This window comes from Neocloeon triangulifer, unplaced genomic scaffold, assembly GCF_031216515.1.
Source record: "Neocloeon triangulifer isolate White Clay Creek 2 clone unplaced genomic scaffold, ASM3121651v1 ptg000022l, whole genome shotgun sequence".
In the NCBI taxonomy this organism is placed as follows: domain Eukaryota; kingdom Metazoa; phylum Arthropoda; class Insecta; order Ephemeroptera; family Baetidae; genus Neocloeon; species Neocloeon triangulifer.
Window position 1 is genome coordinate 3551294 of NW_026775562.1, and position 16680 is coordinate 3567973.

Here is a 16680-nt window from a genome sequence, read left to right on the forward strand (position 1 = left end):
GGGCAACTGCCCTGCCATCTTCTGGCAACTATCAATATTTAAAACGTAAATAAAAAAAGAAACCACAGAATTTCCTTTTCCCTGTCCGCCTCGCCATTTCAGTTAATTGAAGCCGGCACAGCGATCTGCGCCCTTATAATTATGGTAATTAACTTCGTTCAGAGTGACTAGTCAAATATCTTTCCCGTGTGAATTGCTCACCTTTTACTCGCAGCTTCGGCGACCGGCTCACGTGTCCCTCCAAGCCCTGCGCCGCATGTACACGGCCACGGATGAAGTCGTCGTCCAAACCATCGGGGACAAGGGTGTCATCACCCTGAACCGCCCCAAGGCCCTGAACGCTTTGAATCTCAACATGATTCGGCAAATCACGCCCGTCCTCGAGCAGTGGGACAAGGACAAGTCGCTCATCATCATGAAGGGTGCAGGTATAATTTTAAATTTACTTCCAAATCTGCATTCTTAATTAATTTTAATTAATTTTGCAATTTCAGGTGAAAAAGCTTTCTGCGCCGGTGGTGACGTGAGGGCCGTGACCGAGGCTGCCAAAACGGGGGACCGCTTTGCCTACGACTTTTTCTACGGCGAGTACCAGTTGAACGCCCTCATCAACCGACTGAAGGTCCCGTACGTGGCCTTGATCGATGGAATCACCATGGGCGGAGGAGTCGGTCTCTCTGTGCATGGAAGGTTCAGGGTGGCCACGGAGAAGACCCTGTTCGCCATGCCAGAAACGGCCATCGGACTTTTCCCTGACGTCGGAGGCAGTTATTTCCTCTCTCGACTTCCAGGTCGACTTGGTCACTATTTAGCCCTGACAGGTATAATTTTATCTTATTAAAAAGAAAAAAAGATATTATTTGAAATTTTGTTTAATTCAGGGTATCGTCTCAAGGGTCCTGACGTCCTCCACGCAGGTGTGGCCACTCACATTGTGCACAGTGAAAAGTTGGCCGAGCTCGAGGCTGCCCTGATTGCGGAAAAGGACCCTGCAGGAGTCCTCAACTCCTTCAACGACGCGGACCTTGCCGGCCGGCCATTCTCCTTGGCCCCCACCCTGCAGGACATCGACGCCACCTTTGCCCCCGAGTCTGTCGAGGAAATCCTGCAAAAGTTGGAGAGCAACGGCTCCGAGTGGGCCAAGAAAACTGCCGCAACCCTCAACAAGATGTCACCGACCTCGCTCAAAATCACCATGAAACAACTCAGGCTGGGCAAGCAGAAGAATCTGCAAGAGTGCCTGCAGATGGAGTTCCGCCTTACCCAACGATGCTGTGCCGGTCACGATTTCATTGAAGGTTAATTTTATTCTTCATGCAAATACCCAAAGATTTAATTTATAATTGAACAAATCAATTTTGTTTCGCGGATTTTTTAATTTGATAGCAACGTAAAAATTGTTATGAAATGAAATTCTCTGGATTTGTTAAAAATTTTGATCTTTTTGTACTTGTAGGTGTTCGAAGTGTCCTCGTTGATCGAGACAACAATCCCAAATGGAAACCAGCCACCCTTGCCGAAGTCTCAGACGCCACAATCGACTCCTACTTCGCTCCTCTGCCGAGCGGAGAAGAACTCGACTTCAGTCTCAAAAGTGCCATTTAATTAAAATCTCAGTAACTATTTTATCACAAAAAGTCAAAAGTCTCTCCCATTATTTATTCTGCAGGGATTAATATTTTCGTTTTCAAATCGATTTAAAAAAATAAATAAGATGTGATCTATTTTGAGTACAAAAAACCACAGATCTTTTTAATAATTTATATGGACAAGAAAAACTTTTTCCTGAAAAGTATGTAGGCGATGATCGTCCACAAACCAACGCCCCAAAGAGCCTCCACGAGCAGAATCAAGTGCGTGTCCATCCGACCGAAGGACCAGTGCCACGGCCACAACTGGTAAGCCACCATGTGGCCGACGTACATTATTGTCGCATTCATTCCTGAAAATAAATTCAGTTAATTTTGAAATAATTTAAATTTTTTGTCTCACCAGGGTAGAGGAAGGGAGCTCCGTTCCAGAGGGAGATTTTGTCGATGAGAATGTAGCAAAGGACGAGCACCAAGAAAGCCGACCCACTCGTACAAAGGCTGAAGGTTGTCGACCTGATATTGTGAGTGTAAATTTAATTTTGTGTATAATTTTAATTTTAGAATTACTACCATAAGTTTTTGTTGATTGGGATGATGATGGAGATGGCAAATCCCGATACGAGACACACAGCGCCCCATAAAAACCACCTCACAAGTCTCTCACTTGACTTTTTGTACAAAAGCAAAATTGCTCCGGCTTGCACTCCCAAAAACACAGTCAGCAGAGATGGAAGGCAACCTTAAATTTTATAAAAAATTCAATCTTTTGAAAAAAATCTCCTTTAAAAAGAGAATTTTCGTTGAAATTTAAAAGGAATTGTTTTTAATTAGGATTATTTTAAGCTTTAAAATTTTTGAAGTAGACAAGGAAAAGAAATTTTATTATTTAAACAAAAAATCCAAAATATTTTAACTTTTAAATTTAATATTGCTTGCAAAAAAGTAAAAATAATCAAAGCGGTTAGATAAAATTAAAAATAAATTAAGATTAAAAATTTTGGAGTGCAATTTGCACTTTCACAATTCATTTTTCTATCACTACAGCAAGTTTTTAGCAATTTTTCCAATACCAGTTTTAAAACCTACCGTAGGGTCCTTCAGGGTCAAATGGCCCTGTTTTGTAGACGAACTTTGTCGTAGGGTTTTGGTACAGATGTGTTTGCCCTCCTAAGATCAGTTTGTCCAAGTACGCAGAAACTCCACCGGTGCAATTTACATAGAGTCCGTTTTCGCTGATGCCACCAGGACCAAAATAGCCACTAAGAATTAAAAAAATATTCATTAATCTTCAATTTCTCAGATTTTTTTATTACGTCGGGCATCCGGGGATTTTGTAAAGAAAAACGATTAGCAAGTGGGCGGCGTGCAAGAGCAAGTGGACGATCCATTGCGGAAAAAGGGTTCGCAGATCTAAAAATCTACCGGTCTGTTGGAAAAATAATTAATTTTATTGCTAAATTATTGAATTTTTTAATCATTCTATACCGTTTTTAAATTGGTTGGCCAAAAAATCGTGCAAATTCCGGCTGTCAAAAAATACAAAATACCAAATCGCTGCAGAACTCCGAAGATTCGCAGAGTTTCCAATTTGGGTCCAACGCCCAGGGTGTTCAGCATCACTCCCAGTCCGAATAAAATGCATGATCTCTGTATTAATTCAAAAAATTTGTTAAAAGAAATTTATAAATTTCCAAATATTTAGAATATTTCACCAACCTTGAAAATTGAGATTAAAACTAAAAACTTGTTAGATTTTCTCTTCAACTGTGATTTAACTGAAATGGGAATGCAGACGCCCATTATCCAGAGAAACCTAAATTATTATTAATTAATGCAATTTTTCAATATTTGAATTTTTTACCATGGGAAAACGAAATCTGCCAATTGCAAACCGTCCCAGGTCACGTGTTCCAAAATTTGATAACCGCCAGCTCCGTCATTGACGAAAATCATCAGTAAAATGCTAATCCTGTATAAAAAAATTAAAATGAACACATTTGTTTATTTAAATATCAGTTTTTGTAACCCTCGGAAAGTGTCCAGTGAAGAAACGCGTCGCCGTTGAACATTATTTTCCGGTTTGCTTGATTCACGATCCGGCTCAAATTTCTGCTTTTTTCTGCAATAATTAAGAACGCTGCTGATGAAGCCCAAAATCACTCCGATCAATACAAGTAGGGACGCCACTGCAATTAGAGCTGGAAAAAAAATGGAATTAATGAAAATTGGATTTAAAAAAAAAAATAAAAATTATTAACGTACGGGCGTAAATATTGACCGGTTTAGAAATAACGTCAATTTTGCATTTGTCCGCCTTCACATTGTAGATTCCGAATTGTCCGAGGCTGGCTTGCAACTCGCAAATCTTGCTGAGAAATGAATTAAAACCAAATTAAAAGAGAAAATGTAGAAACAATAAAAAACTCTTTTTATGTAGTTTTTTTTTTAATGGCTTAATTGAATTTAGTTTATATAAAATATCATTTTTTTTATTTTGTTAAATATTTTTATATTATAGAAATAATTAAAATAAAATTAAATTACGTAAAATCACAGAAATTTCTTTTTTGAAATTATAATAATTTTTATTTAAACCACTAAAAATAGGAATAAAAAATGCACCAACTAAAATAAATTTAAAATTTTCCTTCTTGAATTAAAATTAAATTCTGCTATTTTATTTCGCAATCAATTTTATTTAAATTTAAACTTTTCTTCTTAAATTTTGAACTTCGGAGAAACAAAGTTTAAATAATTATTTTTATAAGAAATGTTATATTTCCGATTCTTTTGATGAAAGCTAAGTTTGATTTAAAAATTTTAATTTTTTTAAACAAAATTATATGAAATAATCGCGACGCAAAACAATGTGTGTCGCCGCGATTGTAAATGCGAGCGTTATTAACCCAGATGATAGGCAGCACACTCAAGGGCGATACTTCCACACACATCTAATTACCTTGAGCTGTTTTTCACGAACAGACCCTCGTCACTTTCAGTCAAAAGCAAAGTCCACGCGTGCTTTGTGCTGATTTTCGTCACATTTGACTCGAGGTGACCGATTTTCGAGTTGAGCTCGAATGGACACTGAAATCGAATTAATATTCAAGACCAAATAAAAATCATGCGTAATCAAACAAAGAATAATATTATGAATATTAATTAATGGATTTGGCAAAGAAGTTGACACATTTTCCTGCATAAGTATGACATATTGTATTTGAAAAATAAGATTGGCAGAATATTTTTTGAAAGTTGATAATGTCAAAAAATAATTCCATTCACGAAATGAGAATCCTCATATTTTGACGCGAAAAATTATGTATTTAATAATAAGATTGAAATTTATAAGTTTGTCCTAATAAAAATTTTCGCCAAAATTGGATATCTAAACCTAGCAAAAACCTTGATATCTCTCAATCAGCATTGGCCTAAAAGTTATAATCCTTTAAGCCCACTAAAGATAACCTAGAAGCTCCTTCGTCAAGGTCATGGCTAGACAAAATACATATGTTAGCAGCAAAAAATTTATAAACCATGATTTTTTTTTTAAATTTTCACTTTTACATTGTTAATTTTTTATAATTATATAGTATGTTTTATACAATTCGGCTATAAATCAAACTTGATTTTTTTCATGGGATTAATTTTCATGAAAAAAATTGAGGACCTTGATTGAATTTATCTGAAGATTCGTTTTTTAAAATTCAGTATTGCGTTTAATGTGAATATTGTTGCTATAACAAACAAAATTTTTAATTTAAATCAACATTTCAATATTGTTGATATGAATTTAAAGTCGCTGCCTTTCCTCAATTATTTTTGTGAGTTCTTTATTGTTTTAGAAAAAAAATATCCTGCTACTACATATTTCAGCTGCGGGCTGCGGCTGTGAAATCATTTTGACAAGAATTAGTACAAGAACCATTTTTTTTTATACTTTTAAATACATTTCTTTAAAAAAAAAAAAAATAGTTTTGTGTATAAATGTAACCTTTGAATAATTTTTTCACGAAAAAGTCTTAATGTGAAAGACAAATATTTTTTATTCTTGCCAAAATGTTTTCGCAGCTCATTAATTATGGCTTCAGCCCGCAGCCGAAACATGTAGAGCAGGATTTTGTTTTTCTTAAACAATAAAAAAAAACTCACAAAACCCATCAAGGAAAAGCCGATTTTAAATTCAAATCACCATGAATCGTGAAATTCTACCTCAAAATTTCAATTACTGCTTGAAAAAAATAATGAAATCCATATTATTTTTCAAAGAGAAAAAACTACAGAAAATTTCTAGAGCCAATTGGTAGAGTTACCTTAATTTCAAATAATTAAATTACAAAAAAAAGGGAAACTGTCCATAATTTTTACCTTGTGGCAATCTTCGGAAAGGGTGTAGAGCCATGCTTGGCTCCTGTTGCCCAAATCAAAAGTCAAAAAGGCCTCGTCGATTCCGAGCTGGTTTGTGTCGAGATTGGCCACCTCGTCGCGACCCGACCTCTCCAACAGCCAAGCCATGATTGCGGTGGAATCGGCGCAAAGCAAGGTTCGGAACCGGCAAAATACGCGACGAAAGTGAAAGTAACCCTCACACCGATAGCACTGCCGTCGCTCTGCGCAAATTGTCAAGTGGGGTAATGAAAGAAAAAAATGCTCCATTACGCACACATGCATTGCGTATCACATCGGATTATGCTAATGAAGACGGCAACGCCCTGTTGATTTGTTATTTATAAATAATTATTGAGGCTGGAAGGTTTAATTCATTTTTATTTGGTCAAATTTCTTCGTTCCAGTTTAGCACGATTTTTGCAGGGCGACTTTCTCTGAGTGTTGACCAAAGGTATAATTATTATAAACTGGTTTGAGGCGTTCTTTTCATTTTGGCAAAAGAAAATTGCACGCGTTTAGTCTATAATTGTGTACTGTGCCTTAAAGTAGTTTTTATTTCCAAATCACGAGTTTGCTACAAATATAAGAAATGCCTGTGTGTTCTTCTGCTCTCCATGATCTTCTCTCTCGGTTTTTGTTGTTGTTGTTGTTATTAAAATGCGCTTTTACGGTAGTGGATTTCCATAAATGTAGGTTATACAAAAAGGGCAGTGATGTTAGTGACTCTGTTAAGCTCAAGAGAGGATATTTCTGCGCTGCAATTATACAAGACGAGAGGAGAGAAATTATTCTCCGCGCACATCCTCGCAACGATCTTCCATCTCATCCTGCAAAAAGTGACACATATTTCAATTGTGATTCAAAAGAGAAACTCCGAATAATGCATCAAATGATAAATCATTAAATTTTTCACGGTCAACTGAGAAGCTGGTTTATTTTAAATTTTTCTTAAATTCCAATTAAAAAAACCTTAACTGAAGTAAATAATTTTGCAATCTTAATTGGAAGATTTTTTATTACTTATCGTTTAATAAATTGTGAAAAAATATGCCATCATTCATCTCATGCTAATCATTACCATACAAATGGCGCAATTTATAAAGTCCCTTCTCCAAATAGCAAATAATATCATCATATAATTGGAAAAAAAATCAACAAATAATTTTTCCATACTAAATATAATAAAATTTAAAAATCAAAATCAATCCAATTCTTTTACATATCCACAATTTTCTACCTTTTTTTAAAATTAATTCTAAGCTCAAAAAGGAATTTTTCAAATAGGTGGACGCATCCATTTCACAAAGGAGAACATATTGAAATGACAAACTTCTTTTTGTTAAAATTTATTTGGTAGATAACGTTTGAAAGAATTCCAATTATAATATCATGAAATTTAAAAAAAAAAATCAATTTATAGATAATTTTTTTCGTGTTTCCATACCGAAACATAAAAACTTGGCTCTTAAGAACAAAAATTTACCTCTTATTAATTCAGAAATTAATTATCTGAAGACCATTAATGCATAATTCCAGAGTTGATAAAATTATAATTAAAGTTAGAGGCAGAAAAAAATTAATTATCAAAGTATTATTTCATTTTATTAAAACTTGATGATATTATTCTAATATAATAAAAAAGAATCAGTTTTCCTTGCACAGTTAAATGTGAAAAATCACATTAATCCCTCTTTTTTTAAAATATCTAACTAAATTAATGAAAAAAAAAAAATCAGAGTAACCATTATATAAATGGTAAAAGTTTGACTTTTCATGTTAAAAAAAATCCCCAATATTCAAATTTTTCATCTTCCAAAATAAATATCAATTTTTGACACTATTTTTTATTTTATATGTGAATAAAAATGAATATATTTATTTTCGAAATATTAAAGGTGATACTCACAGGGTCGACCTGGAGGCACTTGCCCCACTCCTTGAGGGAGATCTTGTGGTCGTCGTTCTCGTCGCAGTTGTTGAGGAAGGGCGCGATGCAGTGCTCGAGGGCCATGAGGGGCGCGCGGATTGGGAAGAGCTCGTGGCGGGACACCTTGCGGTCGTGCGGCTCGCCGTCCAGGTCGCACCACTTCCAGATGGCGGCGTTGGTCCAGCGACGCGTCTGGTTGTTCTCAGCCTCCAGCTCCATCTCCTTGTAGTGTTGGGTCAGCTCGTCGCGCTCGGCCATGTCCCGCATGATGTTGAAAAGCCAGTCACGCATGCGGCGAGGGAAGTCGTCCATCTCCTCGTCGCTGCACTCCTGCATTTTTGCAACAACAAGTTAATTTATTTTACTCCAATTATAAAAAAAAAAAAAAATGGAAAAGAGACCAGTAAAAAATTGAAATCCTAATTTTGTATTAAAAATTTACAATTTTAATTGAATAATAATGAATAATAATTTTGACTAAAACAAATATCATTAAAAACTTTCACATTTTCTAAAACTTCCAAAATTTTTATAATTACTTTCCCGAGTCAATGGAAAACCATCTTTATTCATAAAAAAAATAATAATCTATTGAATTAAAATGGGAAGAGTCCAGTGAGAAAATAGCAACGAATTTCATTTCTCCGCATGTTGCTCATTTTAATTATGTGTCCCTGTTGAAATCCCTTTAATTTGATTTCCCAAAATTTTGTTAAATGATTTAAATATTTATTTCCTTCCCAGTTTTCTCCTCAAATGACCTTTCTTTCAAAGCAATACTCTTTTTTTAGAAAAGAAAATAAATTTTAAAATAAAATAACCATGTTGGCTAAAAAGAATTAAGATTTTCTTTTCTTTACCGGCATTTCTCTGCACTCGCCGTAGTACTCGATGTGCAGGTGCTTCATGCTGTCGTCCTGGCACTTCTCCATGCCCTTGTCACACCAACAACGCATTCGGTACACCTCGCAGTCCGAATTCCAAGTTGTGTTTTGGTTGGTGCACACCTTGAATTTTAATCCAAAATCAGAAATTTTTATTTTAATAAATAATAAATTAATTAATACCATTCTGCGCGGATCGGTTTCCTCAGGGCAGGTTTCAATGCAAATGCACTCGGCATCGCCTTCCTCGGTGCTCTGGCAAATACGACCTGCACCGCAGTGCTTCTTCAAACAGGGATCTGTATAAAAAAAATTATTCTAAATTTATAAATTTTACAATAAAGCCTTATTTATAAAAGTTTAATACTTTATTTGTAATTTTTTTAATAAATTTATTAAAATAATATTTTTTATTGAATGATGTTCAAAAATGAAGTATTTTAATTTGATATTGAAAAAATCTTGACTCGCTCTAAAATATATGAAAAAAATTGTTTTAAATCAAAAATTGATTGTTTGAATAAAAATTTCATAAAAATAAAATATTATAAAATTACTGCATTTAAATTTCTGAGCTGAATTTAAGCTAAAACTGGCTAAAACAAAATTTTTCCAATGATACAATGAATAAAAAACCTACAAGTAAAAATTTGATCCTAGTCAGAGGAAAACAAGATTTAATTTGTGAGATTAATTAAATTTTGCGCAAATTGTAATGCTCTGTTTAAATTCAAACGTCTAACGTCTAATTTTAATCATCTTTCATTTAAAAAATTGAATTTTTTTCGTACCGACTTGAGGTTGAACATTATCCTGGTCAGCGTCATCTTCGTCCTCATCAATCTGCACCTCACTTTCTGTGGTGGTGCTTGTGGTCGTGGTAGACTTGCGGGGGTGCTTGAACTTCTTGTACTTTCTCTGCGGAATATTATGAATACAAATAAAACACATTCAACTTTGTGTAACAACGAGGCGAACCAGTTTCTCTGAGGTCACCACGTCGATCACCAGCAGCACCAAAATGGCTGCGATCAACACTCGGGGAACCCTCATTTTGAACAAGGCACCTTAAATTTGACAAAAATCAAAATAAAATTTCAATTCAATTAAAAAAAATACACTTTTAATGAACAAAAAGAACGGCAAGAAATTTATAAAAACAAAATTTGTGAAATCTAAAAAGAAATTTGCTAAATCAAAAGCTTTGTTTTCGTTGAAACTTCGAATATTTTAAATATTTAAATTACTCCGCTGCTTCCTCTCAAGCAGCTCATTATTTTATTTGTAGCTCTTGTTAATTTCAATTTTTTTTCAACACTATGACAAATCTGTGTCTGGCATCTGCTCTAGCATCTCGTCGGCCAGCATCTCCTCCGTCTGTTAATCTCATTTTATTTTTCTCATCAAAGGGCAGTAAAAAAAACTCTCGAGTGCACCGCGCGATCTCTGACATCATTTCTTTCTTTATTCAACACTGATGTCATCTCTCGCCCTCTCCAATATATTTAATTTTTTGCTGCGCCCTCGTTTCCATATGCGCGCGCCAATTAAGATTTGCCATTTGGGCTCTCAATAGGAATTATCATCAACTCAACTGCTTCGCATTACTGGCCCTTAAATTGTCTTTAACTCGAGTTAATTGAAACGATGAACAAAAAAAAATACTCAAAAGAACTCGATTAAAAACGGCTACTGAATATTAAAGACAGTTCATCGTCATTTAATAAGACAATGAACTTCAATGAAACGTCAATGCTATCCAATTCTCATTAATTAGAGTTAGAATTATTTCAATTTAATGAAATTAAACATTTTTGCATAAAAAGCAAAAATACATATTATATTTAAAAAAAAAAAATGAAATAATTTTTTACAGCAATAAACTTTAAAATTAATTTTACTCATGGAGTAAAAATCGAAAAAATTGTAGTAAATTTAATTTTTTAGACAAAAATATTAATTCCTCACATTTCTATTTGGCACTGCACTTTTTTCAATGTTGGGCGATTTTAAGTTCTAGTTGTTTTTTTAATATAAACAGGCGACTTATAAGTTTATGCACAGATTAATCCATTTTCAAAGCATGCACAATTAAGAGCCTTGAAAAAATTGAAGTTTTAACTTTTCATCATTATAATTTTGCTAATATTACCAATCTTAACAAAATGAAGAAAAATTAAGAAAACTCTTTTAAATCGCATTTTTAAATTAAATTTTATTCAATATTACGTAGAGTTGAAATTAAGATAAAATTGATTTTGTGTCCCTATAAAATAAAATATCTTGCTAAAAACAATTCTTATGCACTTTAAATTATTAATTATTTAGCAAATTTATTTTAAGTTTCGTCTTATCTATTCATCTATAAAAAGGACACGTGTGTGTAATACACTCTCATTCCCAGCATATGCGGCGCGACATATATTATAAATTTTCGCTTTTCAATCCTCGCATCTGGAGTTCTGGTGCAGCCGACCCGAGTGTATAAGTTAAACAAATTTTGGCCGCAGACGAGTCTTTCCCTTTTCTCACTGCATGTGTTGAGTTTCGATTTGTTTGTTTACGCTTTGCTGACGTCATTTGCCGGCCTTTTTTCGGTTCAACTTTAAACACAGGGTGGCGACCCAGAGATGTAAATCAAGAAAAAAAAAGAGTTGAATTAAGTAAGAATAAAAGTGACACGCGGCCCGGAGAACGTCGCGATGAAAGGAAGCGCTTTTTCACTAATCACATACATAGAGGCGACCCTTTCAGCGAGAGCTGAACTTTATCTTCCTCCGTTTCCCGGATATTGCGATGAACCAATTTGCTCTTTCGAGATAACAAAATTTAAACTCCACCCACGGATGATTGAGAAATTTACGAATAAAAAAAAAAATATCAAACAACGTTTTTTCTAGTTTCAAATTTGCAATATTTTTAATTTTATTTAATGTTTGATATTTTTATAGAAATTTGTGACAATTATTAGAAAACCAAAATTTATTTATCTATATAAATTAAAATTATTTATAAAATTAAATGTGAAAATTGAGATTTTTATTTTATTAAATAACAAATTGAAATAAATTCAAACAATTGTAAAGGGTGACTCCAACTCCTATATAATTCCGATTTGTTTAGAATTAAAACTGCCTGAAATTTATTAAATTTAACGCTTTTTTTATATTTAGCCCACAATTTTCGAAAAATTTTAAAAACCGTAGAATTATTCATTATTTTAAAGAGTGGTTATGAAAATAAAATTGTACCAATAGAATTATAAAAAGAAGAGTAGGTCTTGCTGTTTGAATTTAGAATGAATCGTGCGCTTGAAACTTTATGGTTTAGAATTTTACTGCCTTTTGCTTGTCATAAAATGCGCAGAGCCCAACAAAAGAGTACAAGAGAGAAAGGGAGCGAATCGAGGTTCAAAAGCGGGGGCGCTCGGCCTCGACAAAGAAATGACCGCTCTGTATTTCCTAGAATCTTTTTACAAGAAAAAAACCTCCAAATAGGAAAAAAATATTTACAAATTTAATAAATTTTGTGACTTGAAAATCAAAAATACTCTAGTCGACATGTAAAATGTAATAGAAAAAAAATTTGAAACCGTTGCAGTTGAAATAAAATAAAAATATTTTTGAAGATGACTTTTTCCTTTTTTTAATTTAATTTCACTCAAAAGCTCTTAAAGTTTACAAATAATAAAAGTCCAATTGTAGCTGCAATTGGTGGAAATGGACAAAATTGTTACCAGTCGGTGGCTTTGTTGTGTGACGTGTTCTCTCGACCGATTCTCCTCCGCAACTGCTGGAATTCCATAAAAAGATGAGCCTCTCGCGACCGCTGCTCCTTCGCGGCCCAGCCTCCCACTGTGGAGCAGCCGCCAGGAAAACACACACTCTGCGCCCAGTGAATAATCCGACGTTGCCAAGATTTCGGTCGAGCCAAAAGCGAATGTATACAAGCCATGGGCTCTGGAAAGTTCATCACCACCAACGAGGAGGGTTTCCTGAAAATACTTGTTTTTATAAATTTTCTGATCTAAACTAAATTGAAAATAAAACTTAATAAGAAAAAAATTGCATTTAAATATAAAAATTTTTAAAATGTCTATGCCGAAAAGTTCAATTTTGATGCCATAAATAAAAATTAATAATATGCAAATTATTAATTAATTTATGAAATTAAAATTAAATAATATCGCAAAAAATCGGAATAAATAATCTTTATACTTTTCAAAAATTCTTAATTCCCTTTTGGTCAAAACCTGAAATTTTTGCGATTTATGATTTTTTTATTTGACAAAATGTTCCATTCTTTTCAATTTTTTAGTCATTTTTATTAATTGATATTTTGCTTAACTTAGACAAACTTAGACTATGATTTCCTTTATTTCCTTTTTAATTTGACTGATTTTTATGTGAAATTGTTGCTGGTGGTGCTGCGTGTTTCAGAAATTATTTTTTTTTCAACAATGACCTTTTGTTCTTCCAACAATCGGTGCAACAATCTGAATAAAAAAACAAACAAAAAACGATTGTTCATGCCTCTAGATTATTGTAGATTATTGTGTTCTTGAAAAAAATGGCGTTATTTCTTATAATTAGTTAAAAAAATTACTAACATGCTAAATAAAAAGAATTAAAATCCAATGCATACGAATTTCGCGCCACATTTTGAATTGGATTCCACCCTCGATCGTTCGTAGTTCAATCAAAGCCGTAGCGAGGGCGCTGTTTTTCAACACAGCTGTTTTCGACGCACTCTCGCCTCGATTTTGCAGACAATTTTCGGCCGAAAATTCGCCGAAAATGGGCAAATTCCTCGGGCTGGACAAAGTGGGCCGTCTCTTCGAAATCATCCGGCAAAATGGAGGCATCAGGGCTTCCCTGGCCAAAATTTACAGGTTCGCAAAAGTGCCAAAACCCTCTTCTTTCGATCCTGCGATTTGTGTCCTTCAATATTTGCTAATTTTTATTTTTAATTTAGGATGGACGAACTGAAATCGGGAACCCTCATCGGCGAGGACAAGTACGGAAACAAATACTACGAGAATAAAATGTATTTTTACGGTAAGACTTTGTGAAATTCGTGTGAATTTGAAGTGCTATAATTTGAGCAAAATTTCAGGACGAAATCGATGGGTTGATTACAATGAAAAGCTGGCACTTGACTATGACGGAAGCCAGGTGCCCGCCGAATGGTTTGGATGGCTCCACTACAAGACAGATATCCCTCCCAACAAAGTAATTAACCGATTAAATAAATTAAAAGGATAAAAAATGTAAAATATCCTCAGAAAACTCAGAAAAGAATGCAATTTTTAGTTCGTCTTCTCTGTCAAACCTTAAATTGCGTTTTTGAGCTATTTCTTTATTGAAATTTTATAATAATCTAACAAACAAATGTTAAAATTCCAAAAATATTTACAATTTAAAAAAAAGGAGGTTCTTAAAATTTTTGTATATTTTTTACACAACAACTTATGGAGCTTATTTTTAAATGTTTTCAGGACCCCACTAGGGTGAAATACGCATGGATGGCTGACCACACTGAAAACCTTTCAGGCACCTCAGGTGCTTACATGCCCTACAGCACGGTGCCTCCAAAAATCCAAGCGTGGGTGCCCCCAAAGCCCAAGTCTTCGTAGTCCTAAGTTTGTAAATAAAACTGATATAGATGCTCCTGGTAATTGTTCATTAAAGATAATATGTTAAAATAATTTTGAATTTTACCTTAAAATATTTCATATTATCCTTCTTTCAGTATAAGCTAAATTTTACTGGATTTAATTTTTCTTATTCGATTTATGACCTTAAATTTAAATAAAAATCCTTTCATTAACTATTTTCCTCTCCTTATAATTGAATTATTTAGTCCACGGTGGCTCTTTTGAAATAATCAGTCTGGCTTGTAGTATTATTTACAGCTATAGAAATCATATTTATATATTTATTTCATAGACAATTTATGAAGCAGTAAGACTAATTAACATTACACAATTTGTACAAAAAGAGAGCGCGGTTACATCTCTGCAGCAGCCAATTCGGATCTTCAGCTGAGCAATCGGCGCAGGACCAGCGGCGCCATCGACAACACCAAGAGGGCTCCGACGGGTTTCAAAGCCGAGGCGGCGCCCTTGTAACCCTGTTGGTTGGGCTCGTCGATGATGCCGTTGTGGTGGATGGCCGCCTCAGGGTACCAGGACACGGTGCTGTGGACGTAGTTCTCATTGTCGTCACCCCAGGAGATGCGGGTCGAGGTCTCGCCGAGGCCCCAGGGCGCTTCCGTCGAAGGCTGGTAGAAGGGCCGTTTTGTCGTCGGCACCTCATTAATCAGTTGACCATTTCCTATTGATTAATATATTGGTTAAATTGAGTAAAATTTAAGAAAAATTGCGGACTGGAAATATTTAAATTAATTCAATAATTTCCCAAACATTTATAATCTTTTTATAAATTTAAAAGACCATGATTTTAGGAAATAAATTTAATTTAAGTAACTTGAAATAAATTTAATAAAATGGAATCTTCTATTAAATTTTTTAAATTTATTAAGATATTTTTATTACCAGGAGTCCAAACGTCTGCAGGGTTTGGGGGTGGCGTCCAGGGTGCAGCCGAGGAGGAGGTCGTGTCTCCGGGCATGGAAAACTCAACTGGCCGTTCTGTCGTCGACGGTGTCGGAGGCGCTTCCGGGAATCTGCTGGAACTTCGACCAAAAGGAACTCTGCTGCTCTCGCTGCAAAACACAAAAGCATAATTATGAACCATTTTCCCCAAAATAAATGTGAAACATGCAGAACGAAAGAAAAATCTACCTCCAATACCGATAGTTACGGCGAATGTCATTGAGGTCATCCAAAAATCTGATATATTGAATTTGGGTTTAATAAAGGAAAATGATACGGTGGCAATTGATTTATTCAAATTTACCCTCGCGGCGTTGGATATTTCCGTGTGGTGCCGAGGTCATTCTGGTACTGATTGTCCGTGGGTGTGTCACCAGTTGGACAATCTCCAGTCATGGGTCTGTAAAAAGGATACAAATTTTTATTAAAATTAAGCATTTAATGAATTTTTTTTAAATTTATATTAAATAATTCATTCTTTACAATTAAAATCAGATTCAATTTTAACAAAAATGGTTTTCTATGCAATTTTTTCTTATTAAAATTTAATTCCTGTTCAACTCACATGTAATTTGTGCAGTCCTCGTGCAAAAAGCTGAGGGCCTTGTCCAGGATGTGCAGCGCGAACCGGGACGCGGGTCCGGCAATGTCCCTGTCGCACCGACGCTTCGTCTCGCGGATCACGCACTCGCGGAACTCGTGGTGCGCGCAGCAAATGTGCACTCGAGAGGTCACAGGTCGCGTGCTGGCCACCAAATCCGCCAGTCGGCCGTACTGCCGAGTGCAATCTGAATTCAAAGTGGCCTTGATGCACGACGCGTGACTCAGGTACTCCGTCTGCCAAAGAGGAAAACATAAATGACAATAAAAGTTTTTAATTAAAAAAAAATCCACGTGTAAAAAAAAAATTATAATGCAAGAAATTAAAAAACATTTTTGTTACTAAATTTGATTAAAAATGTAAAATATTAACTAATAAATAAAGATTCAACTAATTTCTAAAAATAAAAAATAAATTGTTATCCACAGAAAAATAAAATTATAATTGCCATGAAGATATTTATTTATTCAATAAAATTTCCAAATTCGATGATTTTGATCAATTTATTTCTGTGGAGTGAGTATAATTTTTAAGTCTACTTAAAAAACTATTAAAAAATTCCTTTTTAAAAACAATTTCATTAAATTTCAGAGCTAATGAAGCGAGGCAAAGTTATGCAACCGGCGCGACTCTCCAGAGGAGAGAATTGCCTAGTTGGGCCGATCAAGGCG

At 34.6% G+C, this 16680-nt stretch overlaps 5 protein-coding genes across 7 annotated transcripts in view; 2 read left to right on the top strand and 3 right to left on the bottom strand.

Annotated features, from left to right (window-relative positions):
* The first annotated feature begins 10 nt into the window (after nt 1-10).
* LOC132204822 (3-hydroxyisobutyryl-CoA hydrolase, mitochondrial) lies at nt 11-1740 on the top strand. The gene is made up of 5 exons (XM_059633632.1): nt 11-144; nt 215-428; nt 495-821; nt 882-1298; nt 1457-1740. Exons 1-5 carry the CDS (start codon nt 142-144, stop codon nt 1603-1605), a joined length of 1110 nt encoding a protein of 369 aa, XP_059489615.1. The 5' UTR covers nt 11-141; the 3' UTR covers nt 1606-1740.
* On the bottom strand, nt 1725-6172 carry LOC132204821 (heparan-alpha-glucosaminide N-acetyltransferase). Its single transcript, XM_059633631.1, has 12 exons — nt 5961-6172; nt 4552-4679; nt 3855-3961; nt 3619-3790; nt 3454-3561; nt 3309-3405; nt 3078-3239; nt 2906-3018; nt 2679-2851; nt 2163-2331; nt 1993-2105; nt 1725-1942 (listed from the first exon to the last, which is right to left on the bottom strand). The coding sequence occupies exons 1-12, from the start codon at nt 6105-6107 to the stop codon at nt 1761-1763; spliced, it is 1671 nt and encodes a 556-aa protein (XP_059489614.1). The 5' UTR covers nt 6108-6172; the 3' UTR covers nt 1725-1760.
* Nucleotides 6173-6495: 323 nt separating this feature from the next.
* On the bottom strand, nt 6496-12664 carry LOC132204823 (SPARC). The gene is made up of 7 exons (XM_059633633.1): nt 12529-12664; nt 9771-9859; nt 9584-9710; nt 8976-9091; nt 8769-8915; nt 7888-8238; nt 6496-6808 (listed from the first exon to the last, which is right to left on the bottom strand). Exons 2-7 carry the CDS (start codon nt 9843-9845, stop codon nt 6767-6769), a joined length of 858 nt encoding a protein of 285 aa, XP_059489616.1. The 5' UTR covers nt 9846-9859; nt 12529-12664; the 3' UTR covers nt 6496-6766.
* Nucleotides 12665-13504: 840 nt separating this feature from the next.
* Nucleotides 13505-14564, top strand: LOC132204387 (probable NADH dehydrogenase [ubiquinone] 1 alpha subcomplex subunit 12). The gene is made up of 4 exons (XM_059632876.1): nt 13505-13683; nt 13767-13849; nt 13908-14023; nt 14290-14564. The coding sequence occupies exons 1-4, from the start codon at nt 13589-13591 to the stop codon at nt 14425-14427; spliced, it is 432 nt and encodes a 143-aa protein (XP_059488859.1). The 5' UTR covers nt 13505-13588; the 3' UTR covers nt 14428-14564.
* Nucleotides 14565-14701: 137 nt separating this feature from the next.
* Nucleotides 14702-16680, bottom strand: part of LOC132204360 (uncharacterized) — a 31240-nt gene continuing 29261 nt past the window's right edge. For 2 of the 3 annotated variants that reach the window (XM_059632828.1, XM_059632827.1), the window contains exons 4-8: nt 15974-16245; nt 15713-15808; nt 15598-15645; nt 15349-15518; nt 14702-15127 (exon numbers count right to left, since the gene is read on the bottom strand). In XM_059632828.1, coding sequence (XP_059488811.1) covers nt 14832-15127; nt 15349-15518; nt 15598-15645; nt 15713-15808; nt 15974-16245 — 882 coding nt within the window. In that variant the 3' untranslated portion in view covers nt 14702-14831. The remainder of the gene's footprint in view (nt 15128-15348; nt 15519-15597; nt 15646-15712; nt 15809-15973; nt 16246-16680) is intronic. The other variant, XM_059632830.1, reaches the window with a different exon arrangement.

Excerpts from the sequence above, each read along its gene's own strand:
- LOC132204821 (XM_059633631.1), bottom strand. The coding sequence starts at position 6,107 with ATGGCTTGGCTGTTGGAGAGGTCGGGTCGCGACGAGGTGGCCAATCTC. Across the intron at positions 2,332-2,678 it reads TGACCCTGAAGGACCCTACG|GTTGCCTTCCATCTCTGCTG; the intron begins GTAGGTTTTAAA and ends ATAAAATTTAAG. Across the intron at positions 2,106-2,162 it reads CCAATCAACAAAAACTTATG|GTCGACAACCTTCAGCCTTT; the intron begins GTAGTAATTCTA and ends TCACAATATCAG.
- LOC132204823 (XM_059633633.1), bottom strand. The coding sequence starts at position 9,845 with ATGAGGGTTCCCCGAGTGTTGATCGCAGCCATTTTGGTGCTGCTGGTG. Across the intron at positions 9,711-9,770 it reads TGGTGACCTCAGAGAAACTG|AGAAAGTACAAGAAGTTCAA; the intron begins GTTCGCCTCGTT and ends AATATTCCGCAG. Across the intron at positions 9,092-9,583 it reads TAATGTTCAACCTCAAGTCG|ATCCCTGTTTGAAGAAGCAC; the intron begins GTACGAAAAAAA and ends TTTTTTATACAG.
- LOC132204387 (XM_059632876.1), top strand. The coding sequence starts at position 13,589 with ATGGGCAAATTCCTCGGGCTGGACAAAGTGGGCCGTCTCTTCGAAATC. Across the intron at positions 13,850-13,907 it reads GAATAAAATGTATTTTTACG|GACGAAATCGATGGGTTGAT; the intron begins GTAAGACTTTGT and ends GCAAAATTTCAG. Across the intron at positions 14,024-14,289 it reads CAGATATCCCTCCCAACAAA|GACCCCACTAGGGTGAAATA; the intron begins GTAATTAACCGA and ends AAATGTTTTCAG.
- LOC132204822 (XM_059633632.1), top strand. Across the intron at positions 822-881 it reads TCACTATTTAGCCCTGACAG|GGTATCGTCTCAAGGGTCCT; the intron begins GTATAATTTTAT and ends TGTTTAATTCAG. Across the intron at positions 1,299-1,456 it reads CGGTCACGATTTCATTGAAG|GTGTTCGAAGTGTCCTCGTT; the intron begins GTTAATTTTATT and ends TTGTACTTGTAG.